Source organism: Phalacrocorax carbo, chromosome 1 (genome assembly GCF_963921805.1).
Source record: "Phalacrocorax carbo chromosome 1, bPhaCar2.1, whole genome shotgun sequence".
In the NCBI taxonomy this organism is placed as follows: domain Eukaryota; kingdom Metazoa; phylum Chordata; class Aves; order Suliformes; family Phalacrocoracidae; genus Phalacrocorax; species Phalacrocorax carbo.
The window spans coordinates 25,704,462-25,724,405 of NC_087513.1; the positions used below are offsets into that span (position 1 = coordinate 25,704,462).

The 19,944-nt window shown below is 42.1% G+C and overlaps 1 protein-coding gene across 4 annotated transcripts in view; it reads left to right on the forward strand.

Annotated features, from left to right (window-relative positions):
- Positions 1-14,812, forward strand: part of AASS (aminoadipate-semialdehyde synthase) — a 33,098-nt gene extending 18,286 nt beyond the window's left edge. For 3 of the 4 annotated variants that reach the window (XM_064446561.1, XM_064446553.1, XM_064446580.1), the window contains 9 exons: positions 490-600; positions 1,914-2,022; positions 2,455-2,595; positions 4,532-4,699; positions 6,941-7,036; positions 9,793-9,908; positions 10,098-10,186; positions 10,513-10,689; positions 12,265-14,812. In XM_064446561.1, the coding sequence (XP_064302631.1) occupies positions 490-600; positions 1,914-2,022; positions 2,455-2,595; positions 4,532-4,699; positions 6,941-7,036; positions 9,793-9,908; positions 10,098-10,186; positions 10,513-10,689; positions 12,265-12,383 (1,126 nt within the window). In that variant the 3' untranslated portion in view covers positions 12,384-14,812. Of the gene's footprint in view, positions 1-489; positions 601-1,913; positions 2,023-2,454; positions 2,596-4,531; positions 4,700-6,940; positions 7,037-9,792; positions 9,909-10,097; positions 10,187-10,512; positions 10,690-11,387; positions 12,205-12,264 lie in introns of those variants that run through there. The other variant, XM_064446570.1, reaches the window with a different exon arrangement.
- Positions 14,813-19,944: the final 5,132 nt, after the last annotated feature.

Here is a 19,944-nt window from a genome sequence, read left to right on the forward strand (position 1 = left end):
AACAGGAGGAAATGACTTCATAGTCCTTGCCATTCCGTCCCCTTTGCCACGGATGTCATGAGTGTTGTTTCCTTTCCATGTAGAGCATACTTTTCACAAAGTACTTCAGCAAGATCATTGTAATTAAAGCTTTCTCAAGGGTGGTTTTACAGTTTTGCATCTTCTAAACCTCCAGCATGCCTGTTTAGAGGGTGGCCTTGAAAAGAGGTCAGTGGTTTGTTTTTTACAAAGAGAAGAGTGACAAAAGATGCTGTCTAAGGAATGACTCCCCCATTGTCCTGCACCCTGTTCTGAGTGCGTACAACAGTGCTCTTCTGATGGGGTAGCATTTCACTTCTGTAGGTATGAAACTGCTCAGGGGAAGGCAGGTATGGCTGTTGCATTACTTGAGCTCTTTTTAGCTCACAAAATCATCTGTGAGTGTCTTTCCATTGACAGCATAAGTAACTGGTTGGATTTTGATGTTGCATAATTCTCCTTCATTTGTAGTTTGCTGCCTTATTCAGCACATCCTTTGGTTGCTAAGAAGTGTATTGAACACAAAGTGAACTTGGTAACAGCCAGCTACTTAACACCAGCTATGAAAGAACTCCAGGAGAGGTAGGTATGAGAATAGCGTCTCCCTGGTGTTGCTTCCTTCTTTAGTGCTTTATCTGAATATTTTGCAGTCTGTTATACCTGCAACGCTTATTGTGAATTGCTGTTCTCTGCATTCTTTCTCCTTCCCTTTCTATGAGGGAGGACTAAGTACCTTTCCCCAAAGTTGCATGTGGAGGCTGTGGCAGAGCAGAGAAATGAGTGCATGCCCCAGTCTGGTCAGGCTGCTGCTCTAAACACTGGAACGTACTTTTCTGCATGCCCCATCTTATTCCATCTAATGTGCCTTCCCCTCTCCCCTCAAACCTGTTAGAATGTTTGAGCTGGGCTGATATTCAGCCTGAGCAGCTGGGCTGTGTCCTGTTCTATCAGTGACAGCAAGCTTGTTTGTCATCCCCATTCCCCTAATAAAAACTCGTTCTTGGCTTATTGTATCTACAGTAATATCTTCCTTCATACCACGTTCTTTTGGACAGGGCCACCATAGTAGTCTCAAACTGGTGACAGTTCTAAATATTCTAATGTATCTGTTGTCCTACTTATTATATGATTGGAAGTTGTTTTGGACATGAAGCTTCATTTAGGTGCCCCTCTCAGTCATGGTACTGGAAACTCTGAAGTGAATTCAAGTGAGTTAGATGAGAATTGTACCTGCCGTGTCTCTACAAAAGATAAACCAAAGAAAGATAAACAGGTAGAGAACCAGTGTTGTGGACAATGAGGGAGGTTTAAGGGTCTCTCCTCCCCTTCTTGCTTTGATGCCAAGAGGTCATGTCATGGTGTCGCTCAAAAAAAAGAAGACAGTTTTCATTTGTCAAAACACAAAGTGATTTTGAAAAAAAAATAAATCACCTCAGTTTGTGGTGATAAGTGAGCTTCTATGCGAGTGTGGCAACTTGAAAAAAAGAAAACCCAAATGCTTGTAATTTGGGAAAGTAAGCTTTTCAGTCTCTCTCCCCTGCAGGAGCTGTTTAGGGCAATTATGACTAGCTCTGTGCTGTCCTCTGCATTACTACCTTCCTGCATTATAGCACCATCCAGGAGAATGTGGGGTATGGAGTACATGGTAGGAGTTTCTTCTTCCACCAGCTCCTAGATGTGGCAGCAAAGTAAGAGAAACCAAGGCTAGAATGACTCTTGTACAGTTGTCACTGTTCAGGTTTTAACATCTGCTTCTGTTTTTTTCCACAAGCTTCAGACAAAGCCTGGAATTTGCTGTGTTGGGGAAGGTTCTCTGGGCCTTTGGACACATTTCCTGAAGGCAAAAGGCCAGTAATAGTGAATATTCTGACAGCTCTGCATTTCTGTTATTTTAGTGTAGAGGCTGCTGGTATTACAGTTATCAGCGAAATGGGGTTGGATCCTGGTCTTGACCATATGTTGGCGATGGAATGTATTGACAAGGCAAAAGAAGTTGGTGCTACGGTAAGGTTAGCAGGTAGTGCATAGTTCTGCCAAGATTTTATTAGTCAAGTCGTTCCTTTAACACCACCCACTTTTGGGGCATGTCACTGATGCTTAACGGGCTCTGGACATCTTGCTTTTTCTGATGCTTGGAACTTGGTGCCCACTAATCCAATTGGTGAGACCATCAACTGAGATGGCTTTGCCCCGGTGTACGTTTTGGTTTTCTCTCCTTTACGGGCAGTGCCTGCAGTGTGACAGCTTGACACTGTTGCTCAGTGATATTCTTTTGGTTTCCCCTGTCCACTGTAGATCATCTGATTTGGCCCATTTGGAGGATAACATCAACAGAAAGTTTAAAGACTCATGGGCATTCTGCAGGGTAGCTCTGTACTGTTTGCATCCTGGTCTGCCTTCTCTTCATTGTTTCTTTCCTGTGGATGAATCTGACAGGTTGTATCCTACACTTCTTTCTGCGGTGGCCTACCAGCTCCAGAGCACTCTGACAATCCTCTGAGATACAAGTTCAGCTGGAGCCCACAAGGAGTGTTGCTGAATACAGTTCAGTCTGCTACGTATTTAAAAAATGGAGAGGTGAAGTAATCCTAACATTTCAATTTAAAGCCAGACAAAGAAGGTGTTATTGGGCTAAGAGGGGAATTGGGATTTGTAAGGTGCTGTGTTTACTTCCAAACCAGTGACAGTCAGTTGCCTAAGCAAGCTGCATACCTCACTTAATTCTGTGTTTGGAGTGTGATGGTGCCTGGCTGCTGCCAGCTTAATTCTTACATACTGTATGGAAACTGATTGCAAAGAATAAGCATGTTCTAATGACTAAAGTACTGGATTGAGGTTGGTGTTCTGGGTTCAGCTTCCATCCCTGTTGTGTTGCTTTTGTTGCTTAATTGCCCTGTCTTCAGCTCTGTGAAACAAAGGTGAGAGCATCTTTCTGCTTGCTTTTCTTTCTAGCCGTGTTTGTAAACCAAACAGCTTCGTTCTATACTTGCACAGTGTATAGCAGAGCTCTTGATTTCTTTTGGTGCAATCTGTAATACCAGTGACCCACTGAGTGGGTTTGTGAAAGTGTACAGTGCTTTCTGATGTGTTTTATATAAGCTCTGTTTTGCTGTTTGTGCAAGAGTCATTAGAGTAGACTTAACCTCGCAAATGTCACTGCATCTGATTTATGGAAATATCATAACTGATTTGTGCAAAGCTATTGCAAGCCATTATCGCATTTCTGCTTTCCAGTCCTATCTGCTTGATGACTCCCACTTGCTCAGAGTAGTTACTGAGCAGAGGCTCTTCAAATGTCAAGGAGGCTGCCTTGTATAACCACTGTAAAGTTCAGCTAATTATCTAAACCTTCTGATCTGCAAAACTGAGAAATCTTTTGAGATGTTTTATCATGACATTTTGGTGCTCTAGTGTTCTTATTGCAGTAAGAAAGGAGAAATTCAGGGACTGTACGTTGGATCATTATTAAAAAAAGCAACAACACATAGTTAAGTTATAAGTTTCAGATGAAAGGGTCTCTTGGAGAATGTGAAAATGCTTCTTATTTAGTTCTGACCTGTTTCACCCATTGCTAGGAGAAATTAGATCATGTATATGATTGATTCATTATGAGAGCGCTGTGTGAGCTTGTAAATAAATTATGCAAGGTTTTCCTCCTTGCCACTAAATCCAGCCACTAAAGCTGTCTTTGACTGTTGTGCAGGATTCTTCCACACTAGTGTTTTGCCTGACGAACACAGTAAGATCTTTTGGCATTGATGCAGACTTCATTGGCTTAGTCTTTCTTCTAGAAGGAAACCTTGGCCCTTTGCTCAAAAGTCACAAAATGGGTTTGTATTGATGCTGCATAGCAGATCTGTGCATCAGCTCCTTGAAGGAAGCAGGGTTCAAGGCTTTGGTTGTGAGTGATAATAGAACTAGTCAACCTTATTTAGTTTTCCTTCAACGGTGCATTCTCTCTGTGCTTTGTAGCTGCAAGTAAAGATAGATGTGGGCAGCAGTTTTGTATCAGTGTGGTATCACCTGATCTATTTTAATCTTAAGAAAAAAAAAACAAACCAAAACAACCCCCCCATCCTTCCCTTTGCATTCGCCTTCTCTTCCCCCATAAAAAAAAGAGAATAAAAAAAATAGACCAAGAAACAGGGAGCCTATGGGCAGACTTTCCCTTCACATTAGTGTAGTTTGGGGAGGTGCTCCAAAATTACGCTAATGTAAGTGGAAAGGGAACCTGCCACTAGAATATAGGTGCAGCAGGAATTATCAGTGTGTGCGAGAAGTATGTGGTTTGTTTTAGCCCTTTGATTAGTGAGGGCTGACATAGTACGTGCTCCTCCATCAGAGAATATGCTTAAATGGCTTGTGCAACTGCTTTATTTAGGTTGGGCCTTTGCTTGCACTAGAAAAGCTAGGCTTATTGTTCCTATCTTGAGTATACTTCATCTTTTCTGTTGTAAAATAAATTAAATAACACTGCACCAATATAATATTGCTGTTCTTTCACAAAATTTAGATTATCAATATTCCAGCTGGAGGAGCATTACTTGATTCTGTTACTGCGATGGATTTTTTCCCAGGATTAAATCTTGAAGGTTTTCCTAATAGAGACAGTACAAAATATGCTGAGCCGTATGGTATTCAGACAGCTCGCACTTTGCTGAGAGGCACCTTAAGATACAAAGTAAGTTGTTGTTTGTTATTATTATTAATTATTGTTTTCCTCAAGAGATGAATGTTGTCATTTCCAGAAAACTATGTATTTAAAAGCCAGCCTTTTTTAGCTCAGTACGTGCTATTTATGAGCTCTCCACTATCCCAACTGAGAGATACCAGAAAGCACTTTCATTCTTTTAATGTAGTTTTACTTGGTTTATTTAACAGGTGTTTGTTGCAAACTAGAAAAATAATTTTACTTATTTTAGGTAGCTGGTCAGTTGGCTTGCATAGTCTGTGTCTGTGTTTCTTTGTTCCTCTGGCTCTGTATTTGGTATCAGATCAATAGAAGATATTTAAAAAATCGAATAGATCTGGTGGGTTTGTGTGATGTATGCTGCTGTTACGTATTTTTAAGAAAGTACCTTAAAGCTGATAAAAATTTGAACTTACAGTTTGCATATATTCCTGTGAAAAATCTGATGTTAAAATCTTACAGAAAATTATGGTTTTCCATTAAAACCGAGAAAGTTTTTCATTAAGTAACTGGAAAACTTGAATTTGAGCAACTTTAACATTTTGATCAGTTCAGTAAAATGTTAAGAGATAAATGTGTTTTCCTTCTAACTGGGAGGCTCTTTTGCTTTCATTTGGTAGGTTCACAAAGCAGAATCAAAACATAATATAGTTTTCTTTCAGATTTCTTTTTTAATTATTTTATGGGCTAACATACATTAAGAAGGAGTAAACCTAAAACCATACTGAAGGCTTGAAAAAGCTTTTATGGATGTTGTGATATGTCTATTGACTTAAGGTTTATGTCAAGGTTTAAGTTGTTGTTTTGTACATGGCTTGAGGAGTGCGTATGCCCTTTCCCTCTTAATTCCTCTGTTGCAATACAGCAGGATTTTTCTGTTATTTCTGGGTGGGAGAGAGGCTTGCTTAGCAAAAGAAGATGGAAGGCCAGTGTGGGGGAATAAGGGTTACAAATTGCAGTAGCTCTCTTCTTGTTAGTCTAGACACAATCTCTTGTTCAGAAGCTAAAAATATGTGGAAGGCATCTATCTCGTCATGAATTCTTAATATGACAGCAGCTACTCTTCCATTTGGTGCCTGGTAGAATTTTCTTTTTTTGTATAAGTGTTAGCACAAGGAAAAGCAAAAATGTCAGGGTGACATGAAGAGTTGTTATCAGGTGCTGCAAGAACGATGTTTCTGTGGTTAGTGCTGTTTTCTTAACCCCCAAAGCAGGTCCATCACTTTGGCTTGGTGTGATGTTGGTGGGGTTGCATGGAGGAGCTTGCCACACCCCTGCCTGTATGGTACCTACATGCCAAACATAGTGCTGAGCAGGGCACAAGTTCATGTTGGCACTTTGCACACGCTGCTGTGTTGCAGAGACGAAAGCAATCCATCCAGAGTGGAGGCTAACATCTCCCAGTGCCTTTTATAGATTAAATTCAGATAGCTAATGGAATCAGTTTAAAAAGAGGTGTCGCAGAAGGAGCTCACCGCAAGTCCGTCTGAGCTGGTAACCTAGTGCTGGTGGAGGTGGCTCCTAATTATAATTAGCCCTCTCTGATGTGGCTTTATTTCTACCATTCTGCTTTTTTACAGTGTTTCTAGTCACTTGCATGTAAGTATTTTCAGGTATCCAGCAGCTATGTGGGAGTGTTAAGGGATACAAACAAAAATAAACAGAAACCAGTTGAGACTTCTTTTATCATGCAGCCTATTGCAGCCTTTGCACTTCCTTTTAAATACCATTCCACTGCTGTCCCGGTTGTCTGTCTGATGTTCCTGAAGGAAAGATACATAAAAATCATTTTATCTGATGTCTGTGCAATCACACTGGTATAAAACTGGGTTGAGCTGAGTTCAGCGTTGGGCTCTCTGTAGTCATTAGTTTGCTTATGGGCCAGCTGGCCGATATAACCCTGTCTGTAATGACGTGCTGGAGTTTGAACTGGTGCTGGCCAGCTTAGCTCTCTGATCTCATGAACCAATGCTGCTTGCCATGAGGTATTGGCAGCAGAAAAAGTCATTAAAGAGGTATTGAAAAAGTATGGGGAAGGGCAGGGAGGGGCTGGGGAAGGTACCGCTCTGCAGCAGTTACCCCACTGGCGTCGCATTACTGTGGCTGTCTTCCCATGGGAATAATGCTTAAAGCCACCATGGCTGTGCCCACCACTACATTCAAACCAAGGAGAAATACTCACCTCAGTTTCAAGTGATTATTAATTTTAACCATGTTATTCTTTTATTTCAGGGATACTCCAAAACTATGGGAGGCTTTGTAAAACTAGGATTAATTAACCCAGATCCTTATCCTTTGCTAAGCTCAACCACACCACCTCTAACCTGGGTGAGTTACTCTGATTACTCTGCCTTATTTCCTCTGTTTTATTAATATTTTTCTTAATGTTAGGCTTGGATGCGCTTGGCAATGGGAACATTGTATTGCATTCTGGTCTTCTCTGCTTTTTGTTCCTGGAAATTAGGAAGATTTTATTCAGCAGGAATGTAATACAGTGCTGGAACAGGTTTGCCTGAGAGGCTCCAGAGTCTCTGACACTGGAGGCTTTCAGGACTCAGCTACACAAAGCCACGGCTGACTTGAGTGCTGGTGGTACTCCTGCTTCAAGTACAGTGTTGGGCTAGGTGGCCCTCAGAGGTCCTGTACAATATTTTATAAATTGTCTTAAATTTTCTGTTAGTCAGAATCCAGCCCTCAGTGCTGTGAGTTCGCAGTGTCCATATTGGTACTGGCCCAGGATCTTCAGTGTAAAAGTATTTTTTTAGGGCATCAGGAAGTAAGAGATCATGCCTAAAGGAGTATATTAAGTGTATTTTTTTGTCTTCTGTTGTGCTGCTTTTCTGCCTTGCTTACTGATGCCTCACTTCATCTTAATCTCAGCCATGGTATGACTCCTATGATCTGCTGCTGTTACATTTGACAATGTTTTGGTTGTCTCTGTGGGTAAAGCAAGGAATTTCGTATTTTGGTAAGAGAGCAGAACTGACAAACAGCTTATTACTGTCTGGTCTGTTTGTCTTGTGAGAAATTTTTCTTCCATTTTGCAAACTGCTGAGACAGTAACTTTGTTTATTACTCAGATTAACAAAATTCAGATCTGTCTCCTGTTTCCTTCCTTTGTGCTTTTATCAGGATTAATCTGGAAAAAGATAGCAAGCTTATGCTGTGTGATGGTCTGAGGAGAGCACAGTATTTTTCTGATAATGCCAAGTTAAGAATGTCCTGAGTGTTCTTAAAGGCAAGAAAGCACAAAGTGAAGAGGCCCAGCCTTGCTTGTCTCTAACATACGCACTGCTCATCTTCCCAAACTTCAGGGGTTTTGGGGCTGCTGCATGGGAATTCCTTTTATTTTTTTTGAGATTATTTTTGTCCTCTTTCACCTTTAGGGTTGATTGTCATGCTCTGTTCCCAGATTGTTATCCTCAGCGAGACAGATTCTGTTTGTTAATGCGCTTCACTGATACGCCAGGCGATTAACATGTACCACAATTTATTGTATTTTCCACTGTCCTTAAGCAAGTTACTTTAACCCATATAGTAAACCCAATACATAATAAGACAGAAATTGGTAGAGCAAGATCCATGAAATGAGGGAAAGGGGGATTTGACCTATTCCGTGGTCCGGTAGTCTGCGTCAGGGTCAATGGTGATAGGGGTCTCAGGCCAGCTGAGAGGGGGCTCCACTGGGTTACTCCCATTCTCCAATTTTGTAGCTGGTGTGAAGCCCCTAGTCCCCATGTATCTTTCTACCCAGAGTCTTAATCGCCACAGCACGTCCTGCTACAGCTTTTGGAGCTGAACAGGGGCTGTTTGGGTAGATAAATGCAGGGAGAAAGAGGAAGCAAGGCCTCACGGTTCAGTGAAAATATTCATGCTTCTATAATTTAAAAGAGCAACACAACTAAATCTTCATCCACGAGTTGTGCTTGTGATTAGTGTTTATCTGCGAGTGGGTGACAGCTTCTTGAGTCGGTTTAAATACTTCCCAGAGATTGTTCTGTTAGAAATGTCTAGGCTCTTGACATAAGTTTAGGCCTAATTTTCTGGCAGCTGATAAGCAGCGCAGGGAGTGGCAGAGGCATATTATTGGAGTCTGCACAGTGGGGGCTGTGGGGCTAAGCAAGGGGTGACAACCAAGTCTTCACCCAGTTCTGCCCCTCACCTCAGCCTCATCGTGGCGTTCCCCTCTTCAGCAGACCCTTGATGTTAGTCTGGTCCCAGGGTCAGGAATCCACATTGATATCATCAAGTTTTTTTTGCAAAGTGGGCTAGAATTTACAGTCCTTCTAGCCTCACCGAATAGGTGTACAGTGTTAGGTAATCTGTGAAAATAACTATAATCTCACTGGTCTCGCTGAAAACCGTGTCTCAGCAACGTGGTTACACAACATTGTTACATCTTAGTACTTACCCTTTATCTGCTCTGCCTGGGAAGCAGAGGAGACAGGCCAACCTGAGCTTCTAAACAGACTCTGCAGTTCTTGCTTGCTTCATATCTTGTTCATAGCTCTGTTCATGATCTGTCTTGGTGTGATTGAAGCAAGCAATAATCAGCAACTAGAAAGCACAAAATGGCCTTCAGATATGCACAAAAATCTTCAGAGAGCTTTTTAGTAATACTCCCAGGATTGCCAGAGCCTTGTTCATCTCATCAGTCTGTTTCTTCCTTTTGAAAGGGACATTCTCAATTTGTAGACCAGCTGAAAGATATCCTTAAGTTCCTGACTCCCTGGCTGTCTCCAGGTGGCTTCTCTTTCACCCTAACATCCTCCCAGTGTTCCTTGTTTATGCAGGTTTCTATGTTCTTTCTTCACTGCCAGAGGAAGGGATAAGATTAAAAAGTAGGGGGAAGGAGCCAAGTGGTGGGGTACAAAGCGTTGTAGGAAAAGATGACCCCTATTCTCATGTGTTGCGATTAAAAAATCTCAAACTATCTCTGTGCCCCTGTATGTATAACCTGTCTTCTCAGACGTCCTGGAGATTAACTGAGTGTAGTGGAGCAGTGAGTTCTCGAAACTTTGACTGAAAAGGAGTGGGAACAGATGTCAGGCCTTCAGGAACTTTTTTTTCTTCTCCTAATACAGAAGGAGCTCATGTGCAAACTGGTTGGAATTAAGCCACCTGCTGAGTACCATGTTCTTAAAGAAGCTGTGTTTAGCAAACTGGAAAAGGACAAAAGTCAGCTGGAGGCAGTGGAATGGTAAAATGTTCCAGTAATTTTTAAAGGTTTAAAAAAGAAAAAAAAAAGTACAAAAAATGTTTGCAATTCTACCCATTTTGGTCCACGTTGAGACTGTTAGACTGGTATGCTGAACAAGCTGGAAATTACAAAACTGAGACTAAGCTCTTGATAGGCAATGACCTAAGTCTGTCTCATTTCTTCTGCCAGGCTAGGTTTACTGGGAGATGAACCAGTTCCAGCAGCAGATTCCATTGTGGGGGCCCTTGCAAAGCACATGGAGATGAAGCTGCCCTTTGGTATGTGAGAAATTCTTCTTTTTCATGGCTGTGAGTGGAACAAGTCGATATGTCTTATCAGCTTTAATTAGATTAGTTTGTTCACCTTCATTAAAAAACCTTCATGTTAGGTGTTCTTGTGATGTTGTCTAGTCCCCCAATTGATCCTTTTCTTTCCCTGTTATGTTTTTAGTTTCACCTTAATATTCTGTCTTCCCTAACAGTCCCTGTCTTAAGTGACTTCCCTGATATATGTGCCGTGTATGCGTAGTGCCTTGCTCATCAGGAACCTCATCTTGATATGACTGAAATACAAGTAATGAATAGCTTGTGTCCTTTTCTCTTAGGCCCTGGAGAGAGAGATATGATTGTTATGAGAAATGAAATAGGTCTCAGGCATCCTTCTGGTCATTTGGAAGACAAATTTATTGATCTGGTTGTCTATGGTGATAACAAAGGATATTCTGCAATGGCTAAAACAGTAGGATACCCCACAGCTATTGCTGCTAAGATGGTTCTAGATGGTAAGTGACTATTCAGGCTTCAGCAACTGTATTTCATTATGCTGGATCTTCCTGCCTGTAGAAAGCATATGTGTAGTGTTTCTGAAGTGTATATACATGTGGGTTTTAGGTTTGGGGTGGGTTTTTTTTTTTTCAATTTAACCAAACTTTTCCTGTTATCTTCACAGGAATTTTTAATCTGCGTGTTTGCATGTTTCAGTGACTCTTCTTAATTTATTAATCTATAGAGACTTTTAGTAATTTAATCTTAAGTGTTTCACTGGTGTGGAGGGGACCTTTGGTATTGTAAATTACAACTGATTATGCCACAGTGAAGCAGGCTAAAATATACCTGTGCTGAACAAACTAGTGACTTCCACTGCTGCTTTCTGGATTGATCAAATTTGAGGCTTGCGGCGTATTACCTGATGATGTTGTGTGTATAAACAAACAGGCAGACTCTGCCTAGTCAGCACCATGTTTGAGGAAATAGTGTGATTTCCCCTTGCTTGCTTTTAATCTTTATAACTTCATTCTTCTCCTGGCTAACTGAAAAGAGCAAAAACTTTTTTTTTGTCTTTCTTGTAATTTAAAAAAACAAAACGCAAACTTTTGAAGTTTAGATGCTTTTCATCTAATCAGTTTCACAGCTCTATGAATTAAATTCAAGCTGTGCATGCTGCTATTTAAAACTTTTTTCCCCTTGTTGTTTGATACAGTACTGCTGCTGCTGTGTGGGAACATAATGCCGAGGTTGATAAATCTGCATATATATATATATGTAAAAATATAAAAATTAAAATCTATATAATTGCAAATTGATGTTTTTACTTGTGGTGGGTTGACCTTGGCTGGCTGGCTGCCAGATGCCCACCCAGCTGCTCTCTCCCCTTTCTCAGCAGGACAGGGGGGCAAAATAAGATTAAAAAGCATATGGGTTGAGATAAAGACAAGGAGATCACTCACCATTTATTGTCACAGGCAAAACAGACTCAACTTCAGGAAAATTAATTTATTGCCAATTAAACATAGGTTTGGATAGTGAGAAATAAAGATAAAACATCTCCTTTGCCCCCACCTCTTTTTCCCAGGCTCAACCTCAGTCCTCCATTCCTGACGACTCAGTCTATTCGCTTTGCCTGGAGTGGTACAGGGGGAAGGGGAATGGGGAGCTGTGGTCAGTCCATAACAGGTCCTCTCTGCTGCTTCTTCCTCCTCTCATTTTTCCCCTGCTCCGGTGTGGTCTCTCCATGGTCTGTAGGGGAGTCTCTGCTCTGGCACCTGGACCGCCTCCTCCATCTCTGACCTTGGTGTTGCAGGGCTGTTTCTCACACTTTTTTTCCTCACTCCTCCCTGCCACGCAGAGTTCTGCCCTTTCCTAAATCTCTTTTCCCTGAGGTCCCACAGCCATCGTGGCTGTGGGGCCCAGCCTGCCCTGGGGCGGGTGGTTGGAGCTGGCTGGAACCGGCTGTGTCCAGCACGGGGCAGCCCCGGCTTCTCCTCACAGAGGCCGCCTCACAGCTGCCCCGCCAAAGCTTTGCCAGGTAAACCCAGTACATCACTTAACACCTTTTTTTTTTCCTACCTTCATCTCAGGTGAAATAAGTGCCAAAGGTATGGTTATACCATTGACAAAGAATGTTTATGGACCAATACTTGAACATGTTCGGGCAGAAGGCATTGTGTACAGAACTCACAGCATTATCAAACAGTAACTGGAAGCAGTGGATTGAATCAGGTTTTGGCCGTGTTTGGTGTGTGTCCCCGCCTTTGGACCAGCTAAAGGCAGCACCTGCCGTTTCACTCACAAATGGTGCCTTCCACAAAACCAGTCTCCTGGCTTTGATGTAGAAACAGTAGATACCCAGATGCATGAATTGTGGTATTTTCCTCTTAAAACTGTTACGCTTTCACGTACGTGTTTCAGCATCGATCAGATCTTTCCTTATATCTTTCCTAAAATATCTCAGGAGAGTTGGTTTTGGTTTTTGTTTTTTTTAATTAATAGAGTTTATCTTCTAAGCATATAGATTATTACTGAGACAAATTTAAGCTGAAAGAAAAATCCAGTAGTGGATTCTTCTGTGATGTAACAGTCTGGTTAATGAATTCCATTGATTAAGCTTGATTGTTCCTGGGGTAAAAATAATTTATCAGAATAACAGAGATGAAGGTGATACTCCAATTGTAAGTCTTGTTGTCCCTTTCCTTTTAACAGAATTTGTGAATGTTTTCACAATAACAATATGCAAGAAATAGTTTAGTAATTCTGCACTACTAGCAAATAAGATCCTGTTAAATCTTGAAAACGTTCCATTGTTAAATGTTTGAAATCTAGATCCTAGTATTTTTGAAATCCCTCTCTTGTGAATGTAAACTTAAATTAATTAGAGGAGGGAGGAATTTAAACTTGCCCTTTCCCATTACAGAGTGGAGGCTGTTTGCAATATGTTGAAATACCTGCTGTTACGTGTTGCCTTGTGCTGTGAAGAGAGCACATTAGCATTTAGCTCTGCAGCTAGGAAGGGCATTCTGAAATGCAACACCGTTAATGTGCTTACAAGCCGTTCCAAATGACACGTTTACTCTCTCCACTTACACTGTGTGCCTCATCCGGGTTAAGTACTGTTACAAAGGGAAGAGACTGTGTAGTATAAGCAGCTTTTAAATGCAGTAGGCTTGGAGGTTTAAATCACTGCTTTTGAATTAGCTTCTGTCCTTTTGCTATCATGCTTTTGAAGCGTTCATTTGGGAGCCTATCCATACTACTCAATACAGTGCCACTTTAGGCGGATGAGAGTTTGCCAGTGTACCAGCTCATTTGATGCTAAGTGCTGTGCTGCACAGACGTGCCGGCCCAGCTCTAGCAGCAGTTTAGCCGCATCAGCCCAGAACTGAACTTTAGCCTGAGTGCAGCTTCTCTCTGACAAAACAGCAGTTGCTTCCTTCCAGTTCAGGGCTGCTTCTGTGGCTTTTGCTCACAGATTTCTACACCACCTTGCAATGCAGGTGTGGCTTAGACTTCACCAGTTTGGCCTGTGAGGTGCAATGCTGTGGGCAGATACCATTTGTACTGGTCCCTGTGCAACTGACTGGAGCTCCCCTTCTCTAAAGCTGAATACTGGTACTGGAAGCTGTTTGCTTTTGACTTCGCTCACAAGCGCACTTTGCTGATAAATACACAGCCTTTACCTCCTGAGAACCATAGTGCTATTATCATGGTCCCAAGGGGCTGGAATTCCAGGTGTTGCTCTGCCTGATAGGAAAAGCAGCCATAACAGTAGCTGAAGTTTTGACCTCCAAGTCTTGCTGCTCAGGTTTTGGATTTTCTTTGTGCATATGTAATGAAGTAGCAGCTGCAAGGAAGAGGAGGGTGAGAGGAGCCAAAGGGAGAAGGAAGAACGAAGGGCAGAGTATTATTGTCAGAGGAGGTTTTTTATACTGAACCACTGAATGCTTTTGTACTGTCAAATTTGGATTCTGTTACAGTGCCATGCATGTTCTGAGTATCGGATGAAATCCTAGCTCCGCTAAGTTGCTTTGCTTCCCACTGACCCTACAGGCTGTTGGTCTGTTGGACGGCTGGTACGTGCAGCTGGGGTAAGGATGGAGCCTGCAATGAATGTTCTGTTCTCTGCTGCCTCCTCCTTCCCCAGGTAGATTAAAGGCCTGCAACTAAGGGTTAAAATTAGACTTTTATCTGCTGGTTCCTTCCAGTCCAGTGCTTGGTGAGACTAGGATTTCACTCGAGAATTCTCTATTCCCTCCTTTACCCGACAACATGCAACCATGGAGTTGCGATTCTGTATATATGCATGCACCTTGCTTGCTTTTCTGCCTAGGAGATGCAGTAGGCAAAGAAAATGGGAATTTTGAAAAAATGTGTAATCTCTTTGGAGCACAAAAAGAATGAGCACTACCGAGTGTTTTCTTCGAAAAACACTGCTACTATTTTTGAAACACTTTGTATCAGAATGTATTTCTGTTTCCCAGTGCAATGCTGCTTTTTAAGTTCAGACTTAAATGAATTTATTGCTCAGCTTTTGTATGAAGATTACTTCTAAACTCTCTTTGCATATTATTGGAAAGATAATTGTATCTTATACCCAAGATTGCTTGAAAAATAAATAATCTGAAAACCTGTGTTTCATTGTCAAGTCAACTTTACAGTCTAATGAGATGTATATGAATGGGATTTGGTTTTTTACACAGATGGTTATATTGAAAGGGTGTCTAACACGGACTCCTCTATGTGCATTAAATACCCTTCCATACTTCTTGCTGGACTCACAAGAGAAGACTCTTCAAGGATTGTTTAAGCATCCACATCTAACACCCATAATATATTTATAAACACATATATATCTCTGTACCTAGACATCATCTTCAGCTATTATCTTAAGAGATGCAGGTTTTTTAGCCCGTTTTGTGCTTGGGCACAAGGACAACTTCTTAAGTGGAAAACTACAGAACAGTAGATGTATAACGTCTCGCTGTACCCCTGGAAGAAATGAAAGCTTGGTGTCTCACTGCCTTTCTCTCCTTGAGGGCCTTGCTTGGCTGAATAGGTGGCTTGATTTCTGCTGTCACTGCCTGGTCTGAAAGGCTCTTAAGCTGTTTGTTCACATCAGGCTGCAAGGAACAGATTGTTTGCCACTGTGTGTCTCTTATTTTTCATTTTGATATTTATTCTAGTGCCAGCTCTCCATGACAGATAAGATCCTAGTTTCTTTCTGAGATGGAGGTGCTCGAGACCCATTACACTCGGACTTGCTTTCTTGCCACAACGTTTCACACTCTCTCTGCCCTGGATACTCCTGTAGATGAGAATTACATTCCTTTTCAGGGACTGGAGCACAAAAGTGTGACTGCTGGTCGAAGGGCATGTTCTCATAGCACAGTAGCTGTTTAAGGGGAGAAGTCTGGGGCAGTGATTGTGATTAGGCTGGAAAATTCACGAGGAGGGGGAGAGAAAAGATATTTAGCTTTGTCCAGGAGAATTTATCAAGGTAAATCAGGCAATCTCAAATATACTGTTGACTAATTAATTATAGGTGCACTGGATGTGACTTTGCTAAAGCAAGGGGATAAGTTCAGTAAGCCAGAAGGGGTTTTTTTTCCTACTTTTTTGGTTCTAAAAAGAAAAGAATGCAATTGGAAACAGGCGAATTGGGAGAAATGTGGCCAAATATCCTGAGAGGCTTCTTTTCCCTCTTGTCCCTTGGGAAGTCAAGTCCCTAGTCCACCAAAGCACAAACCTGTGAAACAGAAGTGGATGGAAGGGCCTTAGCCTTGCTGCAGGGAAGTAGTGAAAACCAAGACTGTGACCTCAGACTTAGGGTAGTAGTTGGATCCCTGTTTCTGTTTTTAACCCCAGCGAGGCAACACGGCTCCCCTCCTCCCCAGCGCTGCTTTGTTTATGCTTCAGAACGATCAGAGAGAGGAACGAGTTTAACTTTGCAAACTCATCTTGAAGTAAGCTTTCACCGCAGAAAATTTCAACCCATCTGAAATAAATAACACACGCTATCCTAGGACGTTGCGATGAGCTCTGCCAGTTAAAGCACTGTGAGAAGACATTGCTAGCTAGTTTAGTCAACTGATTTTCAAAGTCCATACTAAGGTCTTTAACCAATATGCTGTTGTACTGGTAGCTATGAGTTTGTATGACTTCTAGTTGTCAGTTCTTGCCGACTTCTGTAAAGCTTTTCCATAGGTAATAAATCACACCACCATGATTGCTGAAATGTTGGTGATGTTAGTGAATTACTTAAGTTTGTTTTTGTTTTTTTTTGTACGTATACTCACCTATGATTTTGTAGGAGGAAGCTCACTGATCAAGTTTTCCTTGGCACGCATGACTTACAGCTTTGTGAAAAAATATAAATCTTAAACTGACATTGTTTATTAATATCCTACTTCTTGCAGGAGATACATAACATCTTCTCCACACTTGACCCAGTTTGAAAAGGCAGGCTATATGTCTTTTGAGTCTGTGGCTTGGATTACAAGAAAAAAATTAATTAGAATATGGCCTTTGTCTGAGAGAGGAACTGACACGCATTTATTAAAATCTAATCCATCACGGTTGAAGATTATAGAAGATTTTTTATGATTCTTAACTTTTTTCTAGATCAGAACCAATATGTGTGAGTAAAGAGATTATCCTAAGCACTTATGTTTTGAATAACTTGTCAGCATGCTAAGATGATGAACGTGATTACAAACATCTCTGGAAGAAACCTTGAACAACAGCTGATTCCTTGGATTATCGTTTTAAAATGTCTGCAAATCATTTAGGTTGAAAGAAACAGTTGTATCAAGATGGGATTTTAGAAAGGAGGATTCCTTTTTCGCTTTTGGTCCATAGAGGCTTGAAAACATAGTAGAATTAATTAGCCTAAAAAAGACTTTGTATATACCGCCATATGAAACTGTAAATACATTAATAGAAGATATCAAAATAAAAAGCGTGATGTTATGTGAGGCTACAAGCCAGTTTTCCCTAAAGAAATGGCTGGAGAAGTAGCACATGAGCATTACGGTTTGTTATGTTGTGTGCTAATGTGGTGAAGAGCAGAAGTATACGGTAAGCAGATTATGGAATACGGTTTGTGAATGCCCATCAGATCACAGGTACCCTCTCTCGTACGGGCACCTCTAGGGATTAAGAAAGGAGAAATTGTGTCAATGTTTTTGGAATGAGAGGGGGGAATTGTATAATATCGCTGCCCTCGTTGGCCTAGATGTGCAAGTGGAGGGTGTCAGTCTGAGTGCTTTAGAGGAAGTAGTAAGGAACCCGCCGGCCACCTGGAAAAAGAAGATATTCCCTTCCTCCAAGAGCAATCGTTACACACCTTGGTGTACACCAGCTTTGTGCCTGAAGGCTGTGAAGAAAGTCTTCGTGCAGTTCAATGGTGTTATAAAAATGTCTGTTGTTTGGGACAATGAGATGGTCTGTACATTTGTAACTCATATCACCCCCAAAATAACAAATTAATAATAAAAACCCCCTAGATCCTATTTTTCACAGGTGCTTAACTTGGCTGGGGATACATTTTAAGTTCACCTGCACTTAGAAGCCGTTTGTATCTCAGTCCCATTCTTCCTGGACTTCAGAATTAGCAACTATGCAAGTATGACAAGAAAAAAGCGTAAAACCTTTATAAAGACGTCAGCTCAGAAAAGTAGTTTCCCTCCTCTCTGAATTATTCAATCAACCAGGTAGGGCTGTGAACTACAGCGGCAAGTACTCGTACCTGCCGGCGCATGGCTGCACCCTGGGCTACCTGCACAGATCCTGAGAAACTGCTGGGCACGGGAGGGGAAACGGCGGAAGCGAGCAGGAGCGGGCAGCTGATGAGACGTTACGAGCAGTGCCGTGACGTCTGTGTTTCACAGGCGGTTCGTGAGGAGTTACGTGAGGGAAGGCCAAACTCTGCAGGAGACCGTTTGGAAAGAAGAGCTTGTGAGGCCAGAAATACCAAGGTAACCGCGCCGGTAACGCCACGTACGGCTGAGAAGATCTCAGTGGCAGCATCAGAGGTTTCACATTGGGTATGGAGCTAAGAAAGCTGGGGCCCATGAAGAAAAGGTAATTAGGTGGGTTATCTGCAAAGAGACACTGAGACCAGGGTGGAGAAACAGAGGGATCAAGGTAGACAGGAAGAATAAGCAAGGGAAAACGGAGAGAAGAGGGGTAAAAGGGGATCCCTGCATGTCAGCAGGCTGCTGGGCAGTACCTTTACTTGTCTGTCCCCCATGCCTGATCACCACTGCCTCTCCTGCCTTCTTTTTAAATCCTAGTCCTATTTTCTGTGTGAGGAATCCTGTTTCTACCACTCTCTCTAGTGTGTGTACGTGTATGTGTGTGTGTGGAATACGTGCCCGGTGTGGTCCCTGGCGGACCTCCAAAGGGGAACCGGGCTGAGACAGGAAAGTCACCCTGCAGTCGGCCCTGGTGGAGAGGGAAGGGGAACCCCCCGGGCCACAAGCCCAAAAGATTCAGCCACTCCATATGCCTGTGACTGCACTACTGTGGTTATAAACAGAAGTGGTCAGGTGTAAGAGATAATTCAAGCACATTAACATGTTAACACAGTTTTACAAAACAACCTGTGCATTACAGTGTTTTGATTATTATGTCTGTATGTTTTGTTGTTTTTTTTTAAAGAGGACTAGAGCAGGAAGAAGTCTGCTTTACTGCTAGCTATTCTGTCATTCTGTGCCATTCTGTCTCCTGCTCTGGTACCTTCTCACTCACTTCATGTATCAACAGTATGAGGATTTTTTTTTAAAGTTTCCACTATTTAGCTTTGTCTAAAGCTGAAGTTTTTTTGGCTTTGTTGCAGCTCTACCTATCCTCAGTTCCACACTGCTGAAAGGGTCTAGATGTATCTGCTGACGCACTGAGCTCCCCTCGCACACCTCAGGACATCGGTCGACTAAAATCTCCAAGTGGCCATCAGGTCTGTCTCCTCCCATCCTTATTTTTCATCTAAGATACTGTCCACTAGATTCTCTGGCATTCTGATCCAGAACTGTATCTCTGCTCTCAATATTTCTGTGTAGCAACTGAATATACTAAAGTGAGAAAATAGTTACTCTCATGGCCTGTGACAGTTTTAAACAAAGAACTCTTCTGCTCCAGGCTCCGCCACCCTCCTCAGCGCTGCAACCTTCAGTACAATCAGTATCTTTTCTTGCCAGTTCAGAAGGTTACAGAAAATACTTGAGTGCCCAAGTTGAAAATTTTGCTTTTGTTCTTGCAGAGATCAGTTGCTTTACTGCTTCCCAGTTTGGCTTTTGCTTTGCCAAAGGAGGCAGCGAAGAGCTCAGCAGCTGAATGAATGCTCTGAAGCAAAGCCAGCATGGGGAAGTCCCACAAGTGGGCATTTAAGGCAGTTTGGAGGCCTGGGACCGCCTGTTAGCCTGTGGGTGACCTGACTGGGAGAGGCTACACCAGGAGCTAATGTGGACACTATGGGTATATCCTGATCTAGTTGAAGATGTCCCTGCTCACTGCAGGGGGGTTGGACTAGATGACCTCTAAAGGTCCCTTCCAACCCAAACCATTCTATGAGTCTATGGCTGGAAGTGGAGCAGAGATTAGATATCAAAAAGTAAGGTTTTCTAGAAGTGTCTTGAACTCACAGGTTCCACAGGAAGAGCAGCCATCTCCAGGTCAGCTTTGAGCCCTTATTCTTGTAAGTAAAAGCTCTCTTGTATGACAGTGAAGACCATTTAATGTATGTGGCAGACCACTAAGCGCAGACT